The 22,500-nt window shown below is 43.1% G+C and overlaps 1 protein-coding gene across 4 annotated transcripts in view; it reads left to right on the top strand.

Moving 5' to 3' along the window:
* Positions 1-22,500, top strand: part of Ubr1 (Ubr1 ubiquitin ligase) — a 138,655-nt gene that overhangs the window by 66 nt on the left and 116,089 nt on the right. For 2 of the 4 annotated variants that reach the window (XM_068387422.1, XM_068387396.1), the window contains exons 1-2: positions 1-66; positions 17,729-17,866. The exon at positions 1-66 is cut by the window's left edge and continues 66 nt beyond it. In XM_068387422.1, the coding sequence (XP_068243523.1) occupies positions 1-66; positions 17,729-17,866 (204 nt within the window). Of the gene's footprint in view, positions 183-256; positions 396-17,728; positions 17,867-22,500 lie in introns of those variants that run through there. The other 2 variants (XM_068387405.1, XM_068387414.1) reach the window with 2 other exon arrangements.

The following is a 22,500-nucleotide window of genomic DNA, read 5'->3' as shown; positions in this document are numbered from 1 at the left end:
GAATCATCTGTTTCTCTTCTCTCAGAGAAAGTGACTGATTATCTCATTGTTTTCGTGCAGGAAAGTGTAAGTTTCTCTGCGTAATATTCTCGCATTCGCATTTAGTAGATAGAGTCTCAGTGAAAGTGATAAATCTTAAGGATATCGCCTAGGAAGAGTGGTTTGTTCTCCGATTTATGGCAGTAAGTAGAGAATATGTCACCTTGGGACCTGTTGTGAATTTCTGTCTGTCTGTGCAACTTTTACTATCACTTGAGGCAAAAGTCTTTTCTGCTCTCCTTCGCTCTCGCTCTTTACATACCAACAGTTTCCCATTCAGTGGAGGCTTGGCGTTGGCCCTTATTTGGTTTTCGTTTTGTTGGGAATACTTTTAAAACTCAGTCAATGGAAACCTGGTAAGTGTCATTAGGTTGTTGAAAACGAAATTCGCAACTGTGAAGTTGGACCAAAGAGCCCTATGTGTAAATAGCTTACTCATTCTTAGTGGGGTTAAGTTAATATTCTAGTAAAAGTATATTCTATTATGCGGGTTAGAATGATTTTTCGAATTATGTGGTACCGTGAATGAAAACCAATGTAAAGCTGTGTCCTTGGGCTACTGTTGATGTTACCATGCTCAGGCTAGACCAAGCATTGTCGGGAAATATTTGGTGTATTTGTTTACAAGAGCGCGCTCTCCATTTCCTCCAAAATTATGCAGTCGTGCAGCTCTCCTCTTATATAACAGTAATTAGGATTTTCTTTAAATGCTGGGAAATAAAAAAAAATAACAAGATATGTTGCGGAAAAGGGAAGGGGAAGTGGTTGGTGGAGAAGGTACAAAGCGACTAGGGAACTGACCCGTCAACATAATCAAAGAGAAGTTTGTGACGTCAGCGGACGTTTGATACATATTCAAAATATATACTAAATTAAAAATGGATCAATTACTCAAAAGTGTCACTATTTGGGAATTGTATATTTTATTTGGTAAATACTTGACAATAAATCTTATTTTCCTTTAAAGAAACTTTTTATGAGTATGAATATTTTTGCACCGTGACTGTTTACATTGGCTGGAAATTGGCAGGCATCCTTAGGCAGAGGTCAATAGATGGCATTATTGTAGCAAAACGTCGTCTGGGAAAACTAGTCATTCTCCAAAGTTTCTTTAAAAAAACACTTTAATATGATTTATATCAAATATTTACCAAATATAAAATATATATTACACAAATAGTGACACTTTTCAGTAATTACTCAGTATAGAGTCCTTTCAATGACGTCACTGGGAATCGCCGGCGGCCATGCTGGAGGACATACAAAGCGAAAACATGGCAGCTGCTACAGCGAATATGGACAATGAGAGCGACTTTGTCAAACAATTGTCGGGTGATGATAAGCGTTTTTACAAGCAGAAACTCGATCTAACTGATGGCCTAGATCCATACCAGATGCAGAATTCATTCGGTCAAAATATTGAGGATTTTCCCAGTATTTCATACATTGATATGGTGAACTACTTGTTTTTCCCTTCAATGCTTTTAAGTCCAAAATTAGATAAACACTGGGCCAATGAAGAGAGTGTTTATGATTATAAAGCTAATATTGATCATTTAGCCTAACCTTGTGTATTGTAATTTTTGATTGTCAAAATGTATGTAAAAGTTTTGCATTATAATGTCAAATCTTTTATTGGTTCATGCCTAACCATTGTGTTTGTATTTGGTTACAAATGCTATAATTTCTTATATACATATAAACATATGATGGACAAACTCTATTGTAATGCTCTTTGATGATCGTTTTGCCTCCTTACAATTAAATGCGCAAGTTTAATTATTTTTTCGATGTTTCATATATAAGCTGAAGACCCCTTCGGGTTAAACCAGCTTTCAGATATTATTATTATTATTATTTATAATCAATGTTTATTCATCACATAGGCCTGTATGTCTGCACAATTTAATACACAAGTTAAAATAAATAGAAATATACACTTAATTATATATAGGCATGAGCACCTTGACGAAATAGAGACCTAGGTAAGTAGCCTTTGTTAATATAGGCAATATGGGCTCTTTTAATATTTTTTTTGAAAATCTGAGATGCCCCTTTTGATGTTTAAAAATTGAGATGCCCCCTCCCCCACACAGTAAACCCTGAACTGACGATGATACTTGTGAAGTCACCCATGCGATCGGATATAGCATGTTTACACAGGAATATATAGCATGTTTACACAGGAATAATGATACTTTTAGGGCCTAGCCGAGACTGACCTGATATGAAATGATCAGAACAGATACGTGCGTAGGGTACAGTAGTGAGGATTCACGTAGATCAGCCCGTGATATTCTGGTCAACCACAAGTCACGTCTGCGCTTGGATAATTCTTCTGTATCTTTGTCCTGATTTTGAATAACTGCCGGTATGCGGTAGAAACTCTTGTCATCTCTTTGTCCTCGATTCCCACAGCCAACAGTAGCCCAAAAACTGGGCATTGTGTGAATGTGATGAGATGGCTAACTATTCAACAGTTCAACCACAGCTATTCACTGAACGCATCTTTGTTTGTCCTCCAAGATGGCGGACCGGAAGTTTGATGACGTATAATGAAAGGACTCTATATATTTTGAATATATACCAAATGTACGCTGACGTCACAAACTTTTCTTTGGTTGACTATGTTGACGATGTCGGTTCCTGGTCACTTAGTATCTCCTTCACCAACCCCTCCCCCTCCGACAACATATCTTGCTATTTTTTACTTTACCAGCATTTGAAGAACCTCCTAATTACTCTACAAATATAGGAGAGCTGCAGGACTGCATGATTTTGGAGTAAATGGAGAGCTTGCTCTTGTAAACAAATACCCAAATAATTGGTGATTCCCAGATCTTAACAATTGTAGAATTTATGATAGGTAACCCACATTTAAAAAGGAAACACACGTTAGGTTTTGGGTTTAATTATAAAACAGTGAAATATTTGTTAAGACGATGGAACTCGCATAACTGAATAGATCTTTGCAAATACTGTACACTATTTTGAATCCCATGTACCACCACTGGAAACCTCTGTTATTGAAGTTATATGTTGTGATAGAAAATTACAATTTTGTTCCTTAATCATCTTGGCACATGCCACAGGAGCCTCTTATTATTACAGTTCTGGTTGTGACAACATTCCCTTGTAAACTTTTTCTTATAGGAGAACTCCGGTTGTCTTAAAAAATAACATTTATTTTCACCTCAAAGGGAGAAATTTACCTTGATATATCGCCAACAACGGGGTCCACCCTGTGGGAGGCGGGGGTTTAGGCTTGTGAAATTACACTTGGGAATTGATAAATAATGGTGAAACTATAACCTTTTCTTCTTTATAAGTTATTCTGTGATACACATAATAAATCCATGGAAAATTACAGAAATTGAGTGCATTTTATGCACTCAAAATATTTTTAGTTTCTTTATACGATTTACACGCATTCACCCCTGTTCGGGCATGCGTACTGTACATAGTTTCGCTCATGTTTGTTCTTGTATGCATACTTTATTGCGTAATAACCATTTTAAACTTTCTATACATTTCCTCGTGTATACGCGACTTGTTGCGTATTAACCACTTTAACCCGTCTGCGCATTAGCTACTTCTCCATTTCCTTTATACTAATAGGATTACTACTGTTTTTTTGTTTGTACATAGGCCCCCTGCCTTCTTCCTGAATTCAAGTCATTTAGGACCTGGTCAAATTAGCTAGTTTTTCTGCTTTTCCATCATTTTCTTCGTTTGTTTCTTAAACATATTTCTTTTTCCTTCCATCTATATTCCTAAGTACTGTATTTTAGGCTTTCGATTACATTAATACCCTCAATATTTTCTGGTTTTTCTTCCATATTACAGTATATATAAGTATATGACTTATATTTGTTTATTTTTAACCCACATTCCTTACATACCTTATCAATATTCTTGTTTGTTTTTGCATTTTCTATACATTTTGCTACAATTAGGCTGCCATTTGTAAAGAATAGTGCACCAATCAATTTTTTTTTTCTTTGCGAGCAAAGTGAACCATTGTGGAGCAAATATGATGAGAAATTTTGAAAATATCCACGAAATAATGATCCACAGGGTTAGCGAATGCAGCTCAATATGTACCGTTTGCCAGAACATAGGAATAGAGATTTTATTGCGAGCGAAGCGAACCAATGTGAAGCAAAAATGATGAGAAGTTTTGAAAATATCCCAGAAATAATGATCCACAGGGTTGGGGAGCGCACCTCATCATGTACTGCTTGCCAGAGAATAGGAGCAGTGATTTTTATTTTAAAATTATTTTTTTGTGAGAAAAACAAACCACTGTAGAGCAAAAACGATTAGAAGTTTTTAAAGATACTGTATCCCCAAAATAATGATCCATGGGAGCACAGCAGCTTAACATGTACTGCTTGCCAGAACATAGGAATAGTGATTTTTTTTTGTGAGCGAAGCAAACCACTGTGGAACAAAAACGATTACAAGTTTTGAAAAATATCCCCAAAACAATGATCCACTTGCTTTGGCGAGTGCAGCTCACCAAGTACCGCTTGCCAGAACATAGGAGAAAAGATGTTTTCTTTTTTGCTAGCGAAGCGATTAGAAGTTTTAAGAATATCCCAGAAATGATGATCCATGGAGTTGGTGAGCGCAGCTTAACATGTACCGTTTACCAGAATATAGGAGCAGTGGTTTTTTTGGGGGGGAGCGAAGCGAATCACAGCGTAGCAAACACCAATAGAAGTTTTAAAAAGATATCCCCGAAATAAATACCCACGAGGCTGTTAATGAATCATACATAACAGTTTGCCTACGAGAATTTTTTTTTTCCTTAGTTAATGTATTTTCAATTATTTTACCTTTATTTCATTCATAAATCACATTTTTTTCCTGTTTGTTCCTGCTCTAAACCCCTGGTTCTTTCCTGTGTCTGGTATGGAAGAGGGGGATAGTATAAGAACGGTTTATTTGCTGTGAGATTAAAGGTCAATTTTATGAATAGTACTTACCTGGCAGTTATATATATATAGCTGAGATATCAGCTATATATATATAACTGCCAGGTAAGTATTCATAAAACTTTGTTTTATCATAAAAACTCAATTTTTATGAATAGTACTTACCTGGCAGTTATATATATATATATAGCTGATATCTCAGCTATATATATATAACTGCCAGGTAAGTATTCATAAAACTTTGTTTTATCATAAACACTCCATGTTCAATTAAAGCGCACTATTTACTGCTGGAAAAACTTTTTTTTTTCCATTAGAAAATGTTTTCCCAACCAGAACTATAATCTTAGCAGCCTCTTCCCTCTCGGTAGTTCAGAAAAAAGACATGGTTGGTGCATCCATTGTAAGTTGCTTGTTCGAACAGAATAGCCCAACGTTTTATATTCTAAACCTCTTGGTTATTTATTTTCAGTACCTGTCTTAGAGTATACTGTACAATGTAATTACAGCTCTTATTTTACAGTATTTATCATATTATTAATAAAAGGGTAAGGTAGAAACATGTGATATATTTAGTAATGGGAGATGGAAGCCAAGTCCGTGTGCGAACATGAATTATGAAGCTACAACCTTAACCTTTTCTTGAAGTGTGTATTCACCCCTTTGTTAAGTGTTTGTTCCGTAACTGGAATACAAACCAACGCTATTTATAGGGGTATTAATTTCGGCGAAGCTGAAAGGAGAAGCCATTAAAGTTTAGCGAGGGTTAACTGCCCGTTCTGCTAGTTAAGGGGGGTTTAGGGGGGTAGCTTTTTACCCCTCCCACTCACACCTATGATTGAGCTCACTTTGCTTTTGGCTCGGATGGAGAATGGTTGTCACCTCTCTTCCTCCTCGCCATTTTTGGGCTGCTCTAATCTTTGACTTTTTAACTTATATATATGAAAACATGCTTAATGTTTTTATATATAGGTTTGTAGATTTCTTTTCAGGTGCTGTGTGTGTGACAGAGTAGTACGTTAGGTACTCAAGGACGGAGAACTTTTCCTTCCGACCTTTCTTCTTTGGTCATTGGTCTTCCCGTTGTCGAATGGCCTTCCATGCTGCAGGGGAATCGTCTTCATTGGGATACTCCTCTGCTCGGTTTTTATTGCCGCGTTTCCCTCTACCTGTATTTAGAAGAATCTGCTTTGGGGAAGGGAGTGTGGCCGCTCATTTGTGGTTGGCTGGCAGTATACTCCCGGGGGTTAACACCTTTCCCGTTTGCGGGTTAAGTTGCGCTTCCGAATGGTTTTCTTCATTAATTAAAATTATAACTTTTAATTCAACTTTTAGCTTCCTCTCAGTGGGATCCCCTTCCTTCCCGCCGGTGGGTTGTGGTTCTCTCGAGTAGTTATTTTTCTCAGCTGAATTAATTGTAATTATTGTTTTGTTACAGTTTTTATGCTGTCGCTCTCCTTCTACCGTCGATGTTGGCTGGGGAAGGGAGTGCGCAGTCCTCAATTTGCGTCTGTTCTTTTGGTGGACACCTCTCCCGTCCGTGGACTAGGTGCTTCTCCCGAGGGAGTTTTTTTGTTATATAATTGGTTTTACTTTCTTCGGTTAGCGATGCCGTCTTCTTCGTTTGGCTATGATAGCGGACGTAGAAAAGCAGTGCCTTTCGTTCCGGGGGAATCTGCTGTCACTGTGCCATCATTTCCTGTTTCTCTGCGCCTGCGGCAGCTCCTGATCATCACGCTATCCTCAAGGAACTAGCTCCGGCTATGTTTTCTTAGGTAACACTGGATGCACACCTTCAACTTGAACAAGTCTTGTTGATGGGAAGCAAAGAGTGCCGCCTCTAGGGGTTGGATTTCTTTTCCTTCCGAGGGAGAGTTTTTCTCCTCAGATATTGGGCTCTGTTTCTCCCTTCCGAGGGAAAACTTCCCTTCATCATCTCTAGTCTCTCCTGCGAGGGCTCTCCTTTCTAGTGAAGGGGCTTTCTTAGAGACTCTCTTCGGGGACCTGCCAACGGTCAGCTTGCTGATCCATCTGTTGGTGGCAAAAGTCCTCGCCGTGTTCGTCCTTTTCGCCTTCAGGGTGCTCCTGCTCCATCGGTGAAGAGAGACCTCTTCACATCCTTGCCTCCTGTCTTCCTCTTTGGAGGAACCTGCCATGTCTGCCTCTTTTGGTTCCTGACCTTCGCTTCTATCATCGGTCTTTCCTTAATGACCTTCGGTTCGTTGTCGCCTGCAAGGGATCGTTCTAGATCTCCTTCTGAGTATGTGTCGCCTTACGAGTGTCACATTTCTCCACTTGAGCTCCCAGCTGCAGTTCATCGAGAGCGTTCTCCGTCTCATCAGGCATCTGCTCGATGTTCTACCATCGATTTTCAACGCGAGAATTGCCAACCATTCTGACACCTCGTAGATCGCCTAGCCATCACGTACAGCTAACGACTCGTTCAACTTCTCGTAAATTGCTTGCAGTTCGATAATTGCCTACTCGTTCAACCTCTCATATTTCGCTTGCTACGTGAGAATCGCTTGCAGTTCGACAGCTGCCTGCTCTTCCCTCTCCCTCTCAGGAATAGCCTGTTACGCGTGAACTGCTTGCAGCTTGACAATTGTCTGCTGTTCCAGCTGTTCGGTAACGCGTATTCGTCAGTGTCGGGAACTTCAATCTCCTACCTGACAGCGTTCTCACGCGTCTCGTAACCGAAAAGTGTCGATCACGGCCAGAACATAAAACGCCCAATGGTGCTTGAATCGCCTCAGCGTAAATCGTCGACCTACCTCCTCGTCCAGTGATTCGTAGCTCGTCAATTCTTAAACTCATTGCTTAAGCCAGCATTCGGCTGTTGCTCAAAGGGTTTGTCTAACCGTCTCTTCTTCAGTATGCAATCGTCTTCCAGGGCGTGAATCGCTTAGCCTTTACAACGGTCACCTTCTCGACATTCTTACCATCGTCCGGAGAGCGTAATTGGCCGACGCTTCCATTAGCTCGTGAATTGCCTGACCATTATCGATGATCGACATTTTGTGTACCACCTAAGAGTTCGGTTACACGTGAATCGCCGATGCTTCAATCATCTCGTGGATCGCCTGACCATTATCAACAATCGACAACTCATGTACCACTTAAGAATTCGGTTACACGGGAATTGCTTTGCATTCGACTTCTTATCAAGCTTCTGCTATGCGAGAATCGCCTGCTCTTCCACCACCTCGGAAATTGCCTGCTCGTCAGCGATCGTCTTACCAACAACGTTAACCTCAGCGACCACACGCATTGCTTAGGCCTTCACCGTCTCAGAAATTGCTCATCTGTCACTTAACGAACCAACTATCGTCGGTAACTCAAGAGTGTTCCTAAACCATCGTGTCGCTTCTCTTTGGAACGCGTTCGCCCACCTATTCGTCATTCACTTCAACGTGAATCATCTCTCATTGGTCAGCCTTCATGCTCGGGTATGCGTGAGTCGCCTACTCGAGGATTGTCGACACACCGACCTGCCTCTCGTGCAGCGGTAACGATCGATCCTGCGTTGCGGCGATATCGCTCGTCAGCGCAGGGACACCCTCCCTCTTATCGATCATCGAGTCATTGGTCTTCACGTTGGCAATCACCATTGTCTTGAGCAGGAGGTTTCCCGATGCTTTCCAATGCATCAGCGGCCATCACATCCACATGCAAAGAGGATCACCAACTGCAGTCACCAAAGGTGGTGGTTGTGGCTGCCAGGAATTTAGGGTGGTTAATGATCTTTCACCGTCATACCAAGAAGGCTTTGAGACCTACTTTCTCCATGGCACCTGCACCATTAACTTTCTGGTCCACCAGGTAGTGATCCTTTGGGGTAACACCAATCTGAAACGTCCAGAGGTTCATTAATCGCCTCCTCGAATCTTGTTGATTCACCGCGCTGCCTCTTGCTTGGTGGTAGCGATCCACCCAGCATTTTTCGTGGTATCACTTGTCGACTCTTATTAGCCTCGGCATCGGACATCGACCCCTTGTACGTTGTTAACGTTATTGTTTCGGAGAGCTCGTCTGCTGCCCTGCCAGCGGCCCCTGTGACTGCGTCTTCGTCTCCATCTTCTGCTACCGAGGTATGTGTTCCTTCCCCTGACAAACATCCTTCGGGGGGAGAGCGAAGTCCGAGGCACGTCTCTCCGACGAGTGTCCCCCTTCCCAGTAAAGGGTCTCGCATAAAGTCTCCTCTTCGGAGGCCTGCTGTTGATCAGCCTACAGATCCCATGCTTGTACATCGTCGGTCGGTGGCAAGAGTCCTTTCACCTATTCGCCTCCTCAGTCTTCTTTTTCTGAAGAAATTGTCCATCCTATTTCCTCTGGTTTCCAACTTTCGCTTCCGTCTCCGATCTCGTCTCGACATTCTCCGTCACACCAGGCTTTTGTCTGAATGGATGCGGCGGCTGAGAGATTTCACCAGCAGGTCCCTAACACCGAGATCGCTAGGCTCCGAAACTCCTCCATGGAGGGGTTCTTCCTCTTTGAGCCAAGGGACGTCGAGCTGGCTGTGGAGAGATGGAGGAAGTCTAACACGGATGCCCTCCTTCTTAGGGCCCTAACAGCTCAGCCCTACAGACCTCCAGCCCCTCCAGAGACCAGCCTTACGAAATTATCAACTATTAAAACGGTAGCGGTTTAATAAAACAAAGGTGTCTTAGAGGTCCTTTCCTGTCAAGGACGAGAAAGGCAACAAGTCCAATCGTGGAAGAAAACATCAGAGAGATGGCAGTAAAAACCACAAATGCTAGGAGGTGTCATGCCCCTGCTTGTCCACCAGTAGGGGATGCCTACAAAGCTGTTGGACCAGGTGGATGCAGCTCAGGGCCGAACCTTGGACGATCTCTGTGATTTGTTCAGGGTATTGCGGCCCGTTCATTTCATCTCTCCCTCCACTGACCAAGAATCCAGTGTTTGCGAGCTCCTTTGCGATGGGATCAGCAAAGGGAAGCCCCTTCAGGTTGAAATCTGGACCATGTTGGAGAAGGGCTCTCTCCAGGAGGTCTTCGACGGTTCCCCAGGCATCTTCAGTTGACTCTTTCTTGTGAAAAAGTCGTCTGGAGACTGGAGACCAGTCGCTGATCTCTCAGCTCTGAACAAGTTTGCCGAGCAGACCTAGTTCAGTATGGAGACAGAGGAAACGGTCAGTCTAGCGATAAGACCACAGGACTTCATGTGTACACAGGATCTAAATGACATACTTCCAGATCCCAATCCATTATCTTCAAGGAAGTATCTCCGTTTCAACATCAACAGCAAGACATACCAGTTCAAGGTGCTGTGTTTCGGCCTTTCCACAGCATCTCAGGTCTTCACAAGTATGTTTGCCGTGGTGTCATCTTGGGCTCACAGGTTCGGCATCAGTCTTTTTCGTTACCTGAACGACTGGCTAATCCTAGCAGACTCAGTGGCAACCCTTCTTCAGCACTGAGACAAACTTCTGAGACTTTCCCAAGATCTGTAGATCATGGTAATCTTGAGAAGTCTTCCCTGCTTCCCACTCAAAGACTGATATACCTGGCCTTGGGTATTAGATACCAAACAACACAAAGCTTTCCCATCAGATGACAGGATAGCAAGGCTCAGGGAAGTCACAAGGCCCTTCCTCAAACGAGAGGAACTCCCAGCCAGAAAGAGGCTATGTCCCCTCTTACATCTATTACCCTTGGCCTGTCTAATTCCCATTGGTCGCCTCAGGATTCAATCTCTCCAGTGGCGTCTGAAGTCCAATTGGAATCAAGCCTTCGATTCCCAGGACACTATGATTCCCATGGGATCAGAGGAAAAGATGGATTTGAAAGGTGGCTGGCAGACGAGAATCTGCTGAAGGGTGTCGATCTTCTCGTCTCTCCTCCTGATTTGATGCTGATCTTGGACGTAGCAAAAGAAGGGGGTGTCCCACATGCTGCACCGCATGGCTTCAGACCTTTGATCAAAGTCCGAATAGTACCTAAACATAAATCTACTAGAGATGAAGGCCGTTTTTTCTGGCCCTTCAAGAGTTCCACCAGTTCCTGGCGGTTCACTCTGTGGTGGTGATGAGCGAAAACACCACTGTAGTGGCTTACATCAAGGAGCAAGGAAATACTTTTTTGCAGCCCCTATCCCATCTAGCAGTAGAGATACTGAAAAGGGCAGAAATCCATTCAGTCTCACTATATGCTTGATTTATTTCAGGCAAGAGGAATGTGCTCGCTGACAATTTGACCATAGCACCGCAGATAGTTGGTTCCGAATGGTCTTTGGATCATCTAGTAGCCAACAAAGCCCTGACATTGTGGGGTTCCCCGATGTGGATCTGTTTGCAATGGCCCTGAACTTGTAGAATTGGTTATGTTACTCCACTATGTAAATGCGTTTGTGGTAGCTCAGGTCTAATTAATCACCGTCCAATTTCCATAACTCCCCTATTATCTAAAGTTTTTGAATGTCTGGCAAAACGTCTAAGTAGATTTCCAGAAGGCAATCATCTGTTCCGTAGTTTAGAATTTGGCTTTCAGGAAGGACTTGGAGCATATGATGCACTTCTTAAAATCTCCAATGGTGTACAGAAATCCCTTGATTATGATCAGGCTTATAGCATCATGCTTTTCCAACTAAGGTTATAACTTGGCTTGTAATAATGATAATTACAACGTAATATGTTGCTAGTAGCTGATAACCCACTCGTCTTCTGGTCGTTGAAGCGACTGCACGTCAGTTACTGGGCTCCAGTTTTATTTCTGTGTTTCTTTCTTTTTTCTGTTACAGGATGAGTGTTATGTGAACTTGGCCAGGTATTGAGGGTTGCTCTTGAGGGACTTTCATGAGCCACCTTGACGTTGATCCTTATTCGTTATGTCTTACCTGTCGAAGACATGGAAGGTCATTGGACTCCCCTGTGTTGTGTGTAGGGAGCAGTCATCTTCCCAATGCGAGAAGTTCCATGGACAACAGAAAAAGAAGGCTAAATGTGATTGCCCTCCTTTAATTGCTTCGGCATTGAGAGCGAGTAAGAAGTTAGGTCTTTCTCCTCCAGCCCAAGTCTTCCTCTGCCTGGTCCTTTGCTATCAGGCCTTACCCTAGACACGGTACCAGATGATGGTGACTGTGTGTTTATAAGAGATTTCGGTGACGTAGATTCTTCTGCCTTCCAACATGGGGCTGAGGATTCTACCTTTGTCTTTGGTCCTTTAGTTTCAAACTTTACCCCAGCCATTGATGTTGCACTTGCTTATGCTCCCCATGAGAGTTCTTGGTTCGCATGAGCACCTCTTAGTCCCTGACATGAGTTTTCAGAATGATTTTTCTGGGTATGTTCCAGAAGTCTCGTCAATCTTTGCACTACGCACAATCAGCCTGAACATATGCTGAGGTGTACGCCTTTACATCTTGCTGCTGTGCGCCAGCCATCTCAGCACTCGCCTGAACTTACTCCATCTCCATTGTTGGGAACATATGCCCCTCAATTCTTGGTGAGGTCAGATACTGTACAGTATACCTCTTACCCCTCAAGAACTGTGGATTTCTCTTCTCCAGATAGAGAAGTTTCTTTTACCTTTTCTCCTAAAAGGTCATGTCTCAGACACACACAAATCAATGTATTGTATCACGTTTGGAGCGCTAATTAAGAGTCAGTTTGGGTTCGATAGAGCATCCGCAGTCCTGCAAAATACCGACCAGTCCGCTCTCCCACAAGTCTTTGGAGACACGTCCAATATATGGTGTTACAGTACTACAATCCTACTGAATGTGCAACGCGCCCCACTGTTCGCATTTTGGATGAATACAAATGAACCCCAATGCTTGAGTTTTGGATGAACACAAATGCATCCCAATGTTCCCAGTTTGGATGAATACGCTGCTTCTAGTGTGCATCCCACAGCTGTTTCCCAAGAGGATCATCAATCTGTGAGTACTTCATCCTTACCCCAAAGGACTCCCATCTTCCTGTCCAGCTGTTCAGTTAGATGGTGATACATTACTCATCATTCGGCTTACTTTTGACATCATTCTACCTTTCATGATAATTATGCTTCAGTTAAGGGAGTTTTTCCCTTGCCTTAAACTTCATATTGGAAATGACAAACTGTCCTTATTCTTTGTTTCCTCTGGTTGTTCTTTCCATCAATCAAAATGTCGGCTAGTTGCAGTCTTGAAGGATTCGAGACCTCTCTCAGCTTGAGAGCCACTACAAGCTTATAGGTATTGACCTGATACCCACGTCACCACCACAGATAAGATGGAACGCTTTTGAAGAGAATATAAATTGGTGAGAATCATTTTTCTTTTGCTGTACTCCAGTTGAAGAAGACATTAAGTCCTCTCCTCCTCCCCTGACTCAACTTTCTAACCTTATTTCTCCAGATCGTGCAATCTGTATTAGCTGCTCACATTCCCCTTCAATTTCTTCAACCCACATCCAAGAGGTGTGTCAGGAATGAAAGTACTGTATGTTCTGGAGTAACGGAAGAACTTTTGTGCTTCCTCACATAGGAGCAACAGCAGGCTTTGCATACTACACCTCCACCAGTTAGACATAGGGTCCCCTCACAATGTGTGTCATCTCCCATCATCATTGACAACTCTCTGGAGTTTCCTGCCCTTTCACGGTAATGTAAATTTTACGTGCGAGAAGGAGCTCATCCCAACCCGTTGCCCATCGACCCAGTGTCACAACTCTGCAATCTGTGGTGTCTTAGGAGTGTTTAGCTCAGCAATCAGCTGCTTTCTCTGCTACCGAGTTATTTAAATTAGAGATGGCCTCCATGTTGGCATTCCAAACTTGCCCCTGGCTGGACCACTAGTCAGGAGCAGTGTCCTTTTTATGCAGTTTCTGGAAACCTATCAGATCCTGCTATTTGTAAGCAATATGGAGACTCAGGAGCTAAGGCCATGGAGTCCTCTTTTGCCTCAGTCTGCTTTTTTCTGTGTAACTGCATTTTCAAGCTTAGGGATGCTGTTGTGAGTAAGTTCGACATCCAACCTTGCTCCTACCTGCGGAAGTTGCTGCAACAGCGGAGTCGTCGAAGAAAGATAGCCAGGCTACCTTCTCCAGGAGAGCATCACATTTTCCTGTTACTCTTCCAGTTAAATCTCTCGCTTTCCCACCAAAGCCGTCATCTCTGCGTTATCTACTACCCGATAAAAGAACTTTCTCAGCACAAAAACAAGGAAACTTCCTCTCACTCCTTTCGTCACAGGAGTCACCCCTCATAAATTTGTGGGCGTCATGGTGCCTTTTGGGGACGGCAATTCCCCCAACTTACCACTTGGGGGATCCCTGCAAAGTCATGGATAAGGTGGCAGTTCCACGGGGCAGTAGAAGTCCTACTTTCAGAGTATCGCGTCCCGTTCACGAACTCCCCCCCTCCTCTGACTCAGAGAAGGATCTTCTCTTGCTATATTCTGGAGAAGAATACCATCGTAGAAGTCCTTGATAAGTCTTCAGGTTACTCTGGTAACATCTTCGTTGTGGAAAAACTGTCAAGAGATAATGCCTAACAGTCATTCAGGGTATTTGACAGAACAATTTACTGTTGTCCATCGACCTTAATGATGCCTGCTTCTAGATCCCATTTCATCCAAGACCAAGGAAGTATCTTGAGATATTTCTTCCGAAGAAGGATCTTTCATTTCAAAGTGCTGTGCTTCGGCCTGTCCACGGCACCATAAGACTTCACTCGTCTCTTTTGGCTGTTACTGATGGATTCTAGAGATCAGCTTATTTGCTACAGAGACCTTCCCGGATTTTGTTGTGATATCAGGATCCGTCTAAATCTTCAAGTCTATTCTCTGACCCCAGTGCCGTCTTTGGTATCTTGGCATAGGTATGGACTCTGTCCAAGCCAGAGTGTTTCCATCACAAGACAGAATTCTTCCGTTCCCACTAGTCACAGCACCATTCTTAGAGAAGGACTTCCTCCAGGCTTGCCTTTGACAGAGTTTTTGGGACATCTTATGTGGAGAATCTCGTTCCCTTCTGGAGAATGTATCTCAGATCCGTTCAGTGGGATTTGAAGTGTCAGTGGTTCCAGACATCCGATCGCCGGTCCAGTGTGCTGAGAGTTCCTTGACATGTCAGATCAAACCTTGGGTGGTGGATCCAGGAAAAGAACCTGAAGTCAGGTCTTCCCTACAGGTCTAACTCCCAGACTTCCTCCTGTTCTCAGATGTATCCCGCCAAGGATTGGGATCACATCTTCGAACGAATCACATCTAGGGCCTTTTGATGTATGAAGGCAAATCGTTCCACATCAACTACTTGGAAATGAAAGCGGAGTAAGTAGATTTCCTCCACTTCACAGATACCATCAAGGGTCATGCAGTAGTGTTGGTGAATGGCAACACTTTAGCGACGTACGTCAACAAACAAGAAGGCTCCATGTCTCGCCTTCTTTGTCAATTGTCAGTAGGGATGCATCTTTGGGTGTTAGTGAATGTCGTTCGCCTCACAGCCCATTTCATCCCGTGGAAGAAGAATGTTATAGTAGATAATCTGAGCTGACTAGGGATGATAATTGTTTCAGAATGGTTTTTGAATCGTAGTGGCGAAGGAACTCCTGGTTTTTTGGGAGGTTCCCCATACATCGCTATGTTTGCCACTCACCGCAAACACAAACTAGTTGTATATTCTTCCCCAGTTTTCCTGGGTAGCAGTGATGGAAGGGTCATCCAAACACTATGGGACGGGATAGATGTCTACGCTTCTCCCCATGGCCTCATGGAGTAATAGTAACACTTTCTAGATCTGTTCTTAAGAAGTTCCACGAGAACTTCTAAATTTGCCAAATTATTTCTACAACTTCATGTGAAAAGATTCCACACATCAGTGGCGTGTTTATCTAGCACCTCTAAAAATAGGGCTTTTTGAGACTGAATGCGAATCGTCTTCAGGATATCTCTTCAAGTTTTCTGTAGTAGTCTATCAAGAAAAAGTCCATATTCTGTGATTAGTGTCGTCAATGAAACACTGCTCCACTCGAGACCACTATTCCACTGACAGCAGAATGTTTACTTTACCTGCTAGAGGAGAAACTTCTATGTCACACTGGTGGAAAGCCATCACTCAGCCTTGAATCAGGTCCTAAACTGAAGGGAATTGAACTCTCCTTTTCGTGGAAACTCAAAGCCTTGGCAAAAACCCCTGACTCTTGAGAGTGGTCAAGGTTTTATGGTCACAAAAATGGCATCATGAACCTCTTGAATAAGACCTCAGGCAGATTCCTCAAGCTTAAGATGGTGTTGCTCCTTGCCTTAGCATCATCCAAGAGGGTGAGTGAACTTCATGTCCCTCTTATTTAGTATCACACTCCAAGAGGTGGAAAAGACGTCATTCTTGTTTTACCCAAGATTTGTAATAAAGACCCAGAATCCAGCTGTGAACGATCACCGGTTTGACTCCTCCATTTCTTCAATCAAAGAGGTAACAATGAAATGGACAGGCTGCTGCTATGTCCTGTCAGCTGTAAAACTAGTTTACCTCTACTTAATAAAGCTGATTACTGTAGTCACTGTTGTTCTGCAACTCCCAACCTTTTTTTTTTTTTTTTTTTTTTTTTTTTTTTTTTTTTTTTTTTTTTAGTACAGATTGGATGAAAAAGTAACCAAAAACACTTATCTTTTTGGTTACATGAGAATCATGAGAGCATATAAATCTTTGAGGGAAGCATCTACTGGGGCCCCTCCCAAAGCACATGATGTTTATGGTATTGTGGCAACTATGACTTTCCGCAGGAACCATTCAGTAGGTTAGGTACTTAGAGCAGGGGTCTGGAAAAGGAAGACGACCTTTACTAACCACTACCTTAAGGATTGCTCCCATAGGTCCCTAGAAACAATTTTCCATTGGACCCGCTGTAGCTGCTCAGCAGTTGGTGTAGAGGACCAACTCCTGCAGGACAATTAGTATTGTATCTCAGTTATCGGTTAAATCATATTTTATAAGTTGAATGTCTGGGCTTCCTTCCTCTTTTTTTTGTCTCCCTCCCTTGATAGTGACAACATTGATCATATCATATGCAGGTAAGAGCTCCTTCATGGGTAGTGTTTTCAACTTATATTCAGCAAATCCTTTAATCATAGAATTGCTTGTGGCTGCTCATGATTGAACCTTCTCGTTGGGCCTTGACCCATCTACGTATCCATGGGTCACGGGATGCAAGAATGCTATGTCCTCTGCTCTAGACACCAGCATCCCAGGTTGTGGGCCAGCATGACGCCCTTTTCTCTTCTAGGGACTTTTAGTTTTCCCTTCCCGCCATATCTATCCCACAAGTCCCAACTAGAGTTACCGAGAGTTATCAGCCACGACCAATACTGTATCCTACCAACCTATGTGGTACGAGTAAGTGGGATGCAGCTATACCAGGCTGCCAGACCCTCCATAATTCTTCAACAGACTGTAACTGTCTTTGCCCAGAGGTTACCTATTTAAATGATTCAGGTTTATATAGCTAGGAAAAATACTGGTTATTTAAAAAATTGTACTAATGATTTTGATTTGCAAACACATTTTGTCTGATCATATGTTGTCCATAACATTTTGAAAATGAATTTCTGATAACTGTATGTACTATGTACAGTATATTTTAATGGAATAATGTATGTAATTATGTATGTTTCTTGAGATGCATCTGTTGCCTGTGATTCTAATTTCTTTTTTCATACAATATTTGCTTACAGAGTACAGTACATAATCATTTGTTTGCATTAATGTGAATTACTAAATTTCATGTTTTTATTTTTTTTATTTTTTCCAGTTTGATCATGACATAATGGATCCAAATGTTTGTGAATTGGTTGACCAGTGGCATGCACTTCACAAGGAAGGACGTTTTTCGCCACTTAACATACGTGAATATTGGCGTGTAAAAGTTCCAGAGATATATTCACCTCAGGTATGTGTGGAAACTGTTGCATTTTTAAACAAATTCAATATTTGTTCTGGCACTATACTATATACAAACCGTACGCTCTTTATGTAGGAGTGATAATTCAGCGATAGCTGAAACCAGCCATTAAAGCTGTTGCGAGGTGTAACTACCCTCCTCTAGTTAGCAGAGTGGTTGGGAGGATAGACCCACAACCCCGATCACATCTGCACTAGCAAACAACCGTCACTTTTTTTTTTTTTTTACATACATATAGCAAGGCACTTCCCCAAATTTTGGGGGATAGCCAACATCAAACAAATGAAACAAAAAAGGGGACCTCTCCTCTCTACGTTCCTCCCAGCTAGACAAGGGAGTCAACCGAGTTTGGCTGGTACTGCTAGGGTGCCACAGCCCACCCTCCACCATTATCCACCACAGATGAAGCTTCATAACGCTGAATCCCCTACTGCTGCTACCTCCGTGGTCATCCTAGGCACCGGAGGAAGCAGCAGGGCCTACCAGAGCTGCATCACAATCGCTCGCCATTCATTCCTATTTGTAGCACGCTCTCTTGCCTCTATCACCCAGAGCTTTCTTCACTCCATCCAGCCAACCAAAACTTGGCCTTCCTCTTGTATTTCTCCTATCAACTCTTGCATTCATCACCTTTAGCAGAAAGCCATTTTCCGTTCTCTCAACATGGCCAAACGACCTCAACACATTCATATCCACTCTAGCTGCTAACTCATTTCTTACAACCGTTCTCACCCTCACTACTTCGTTCCTAACCCTATCTACTTGAGATACACCAGCCATACTCCTTAGACACTTCATCTCAAACACATTCAATTTCTGTCTCTCCGTCACTTTCATTCCCCACAACTCTGATCCATAGATCACTTTTGGTACAATCACTTTTTCATACAGAACTCTCTTTACATTCATGCCCAACCCTCTATTTTTTTTACTACTCCCTTAATTCCCCCCAACACTTTGCATCCTTCATTGACTCTCTGACGTACATCTGCTTCCACTCCACCATTTGCTGCAACAACAGCCCCCAAGTACTTAAACTGATCCACTTCCTCAAGTAACTCTCCATTCAACATGACATTCAACCTCGCACCACCTTCCCTTCTCGTACATCTCATAACCTTACTCTTATCCACATTAACTCTCAACTTCCTTCTCTCACATACCCTTCCAAATTCTTTCACTAATCGGTCAAGCTTCTCTTCCACGTCTGCAACCAGTACAGTATCATCTGCAAACAACAACTGATTTACCTCCCATTCATGGTCATTCTCGTCTACCAGTTTCAATCCTCGTCCAAGCACTCGATCATTCACTTATCTCACCACTCCATAACATACAAATTAAACAACCACGGTGACATCACACATCCCTGTTTCAGCCCCACTCTCACTGGAAACCAATCGCCTACTTCATTTCCTATCCTAACACATGCTTTACTACCTTTGTAGAACTTTTCACTGCTTGCAACAACCTTCCACCAACTCCATATAACCTCATCACATTCCACATTACTTCTCTATCAACTCTATCATACGCTTTCTCTAGATCCATAAACGCAACATACACCTCCTTACCTTTAGCTAAATATTTCTCGCATATCTGCCTAACTGTAAAAATCTGATTCATACAACCCCTACCTCTTCTAAAACCACCCTGTACTTCTAAGATTGCATTCTGTTTTATCCTTAATCCTATTAATCAGTACTCTACCATACACTTTTCCCACCATACTCAACAAACTAATACCCCTTGAATTACAACACTCATGTACATCTCCCTTACCCTCATATAGTGGTACAATACACGCACAAACCCAATCTATATATATATATATATATATATATATATATATATATATATATATATATATATATATATATATATCTTAATGTATATATGTGTATAGAAATGTGTTAAGTTTCCTTTTCAGTGTTTGTGCTGTGTGTGTGATACATATACGACAATGACACTTGCAAGGCCAGCACACTTCCACTTCGTGGGGAAAGACCTCTCCCTCTCTGGTCCATCGGTCTTCCCGTCGGCATATAACTGTTGACTCGGCCGCCGCGGGGGAATCGTCATCGCCTGGACCCTGTTCAATCAACTATTGTCTTCGCCTTTTCCCTTTTCCTATGGGAAACATGGATTACTGAGCGAAGGGAATGTGGTCTCTCAGAGATTGACTACGGTCTTTCTCTTCTCAAGGTCGTTCACCTTTCAACAACAGTGTACTATTGGGAAGAGCACCTTTCCCGTTCGCGGGTTACGTTGCGCTTCCGATTGTTTGTCTCAATTATTTTTAGTGAAATTGTAATTGTAATTTTAACTTTTCAGCTTTTCTCCGTGGGGAACACTTCCTTTCGAAGGATTAGTGGTTCTCACTATTATTGAATATTCTTAGGTGATTTAAATAACTGTAATTCTGTTTTTTTTATTACAGTTACTCCGGTCCCCCTTCTCCCTGTGGATGTCGACTGGGAAGGGAGGGTGCAATACTTATTTTTATGTTGTTCCCTTGGGGATCCTCTTCGGAGTTCCTCCCTAGGGAATTTTTCTGTTAGATAATTAATTTTATTTTTTTCCCCTGTTAACTATGCAGTTTTCTTCATTCGACTAAGAATGCCGATGAAGCAGAACTGGTCTGTTCATGCTTGGGGAATCTGCTGTCACTGCCGTCCCTCAGAGGACATCGTTATGGGCGTCATCCCTTCTCTTAGAAGTACGCCCGTGACAACATGACCAGCACATCGGTGGATGTTCGCCCTTCTAAAGGGCACATCGTAGTTCCTGATCGTCCTGCCAGCTGACCTACTGATCTACCAACGCAACCTTACGCTGCTGTTAGTCCTTGGACTTCGGTCCTGGACTCTTCCGTGGACCTTTTACGGTCTCCATCGTGGATATTTGCCCTTCCAAAAGGCTCATTCCAGTTTCAAGTCATCCTGCCAGCTGACCTGCCGACCTACCAGCACTACCTTACGCTACAGTTAGTCCTTAGATTTTGGTCCTGGACTCTTCTGAGGATCACCCGCTCTCTCCTGCCATTATTATCATGCGCACCATTACTTCAGCGCGCTCCAACGGTCAATGGTTTTCCGCGCACGCTCTTGCCAAGCAGTCTTCCGCGCGTGCCAGCAGTCTTCCGCGCGCAGTGCCAGCAGTCTTCCACACGCGCGCCCCAATGCACCTGCCCTTGCGCAACCAGTCACACGCTTTGGCGCATTCTAGGGAGACTGCACAAAACTACACAGTGCCTTACTGCGCGCCAGCGCTCTCCTGCGCTCTCATATCCAGCACCCTCCTGCTCACTTGCGCTTGCCAATGCGCCAACTCTTCACAAAGAACCAGCGCTTGCCTGTTAACGCTCTTCTGCGCTTCAGCACAAACTGAGCACCAGCATCATCCTTTTTGCCATTGCTCCAGTATTCTCCTGCACACTCGCGCAATAGGCAGAATAAAGGAATAAAACTTTTTGGACAGGTCACCATTGCCCCATTCTTCTCCCCGCAAACGTATAACATGGCCGCCGGGAAAAGAGGTAAGAGGCTTCACAGGAGGATTCAAGATCCCGAAGATTTCATCTTCCAAGGGGAATCAAAACGGGGATTCCTTGGTCCCTGTCTCTTCTGAAGTTTCTTTTTCCTTGACAGACCACCGTCAGCAAACGAGAAAGCATCAACAGACTGATCTCTATATCACTGTTTGCTGATGTCTAGTTCACGGTTTGCTGATCGCTAGTTCGCCGATCACCAGATCGCCAATTGCTACCTCAGCTTTGATCATTGACCTCGAGTCCCTCCAATGACTAACGATCTCCGATTGCTAGCATTCCAATCACCGATTGCTAGTCAATAACCAGTCATCAGCTTGCTGATCACTAGATCACCGATGGGCAGCTAATCTTTCTTCGATCATTGAACTCAGCTCGTTGATCTCTGACCAGCCCAGCCGATTTCAGACCAACCAGGAGGGACCATAGTCAGCTTGCTGATCTCTAGCTCGCCGATCACCGGTCCGCGATCGATCGCTGATCATCAGTGGCTTACTATCACCAACTGACTATCATTAAACCATTCTGCTGTCTCTCAGGGCTCTCAAAGCAGATTATCAACTCATTGGCTGACTGACCAGACAGCCTTCATCTGCCTGTCATTTAACATCCTTGGCTCACAGACCGCTGATTCACCGATCATCGGCAATTTGCCAGCAGTTTGTGACTCTGACTTACCAGTCAACCTCTGCCTGTAGTTCCCCAGATCAGAAGGTATACAACATACTTATCGCTACTTGCCGTTCGCCATCACACTAAAGTGATCGGAAAACGATCGTCAACCCTAATCAACGGCTTGTCAACAGGGGACTACTTGCGAGCACTCTCCAACTGCACAGTAACCATGATACCCAACCGATAACCATTGATTAGCATTCTCCAGATTGATTCTATTTTAAGGAATAGCATCAATCCCATCAAGGTGCATGGTAGGGCTAAGCGTTGCCTTCCTTCTATTAGTTAAAGGAATTCTCTCAGAGAAGAATTCTTACACGGTATTGCGTCTGATCCTTTACGCCACGAGTCAAGACCCCAGCGTCGACAATCTCTCATGCAAAAGGATCCGCAAGCA

The sequence above is a fragment of the Palaemon carinicauda genome, chromosome 1, assembly GCF_036898095.1.
Source record: "Palaemon carinicauda isolate YSFRI2023 chromosome 1, ASM3689809v2, whole genome shotgun sequence".
Taxonomy (NCBI): Eukaryota; Metazoa; Arthropoda; class Malacostraca; order Decapoda; family Palaemonidae; genus Palaemon; species Palaemon carinicauda.
The sequence above is the reverse complement of the archived record's forward strand: the minus strand, read 5'-3'. Positions and strand labels throughout refer to the sequence as shown.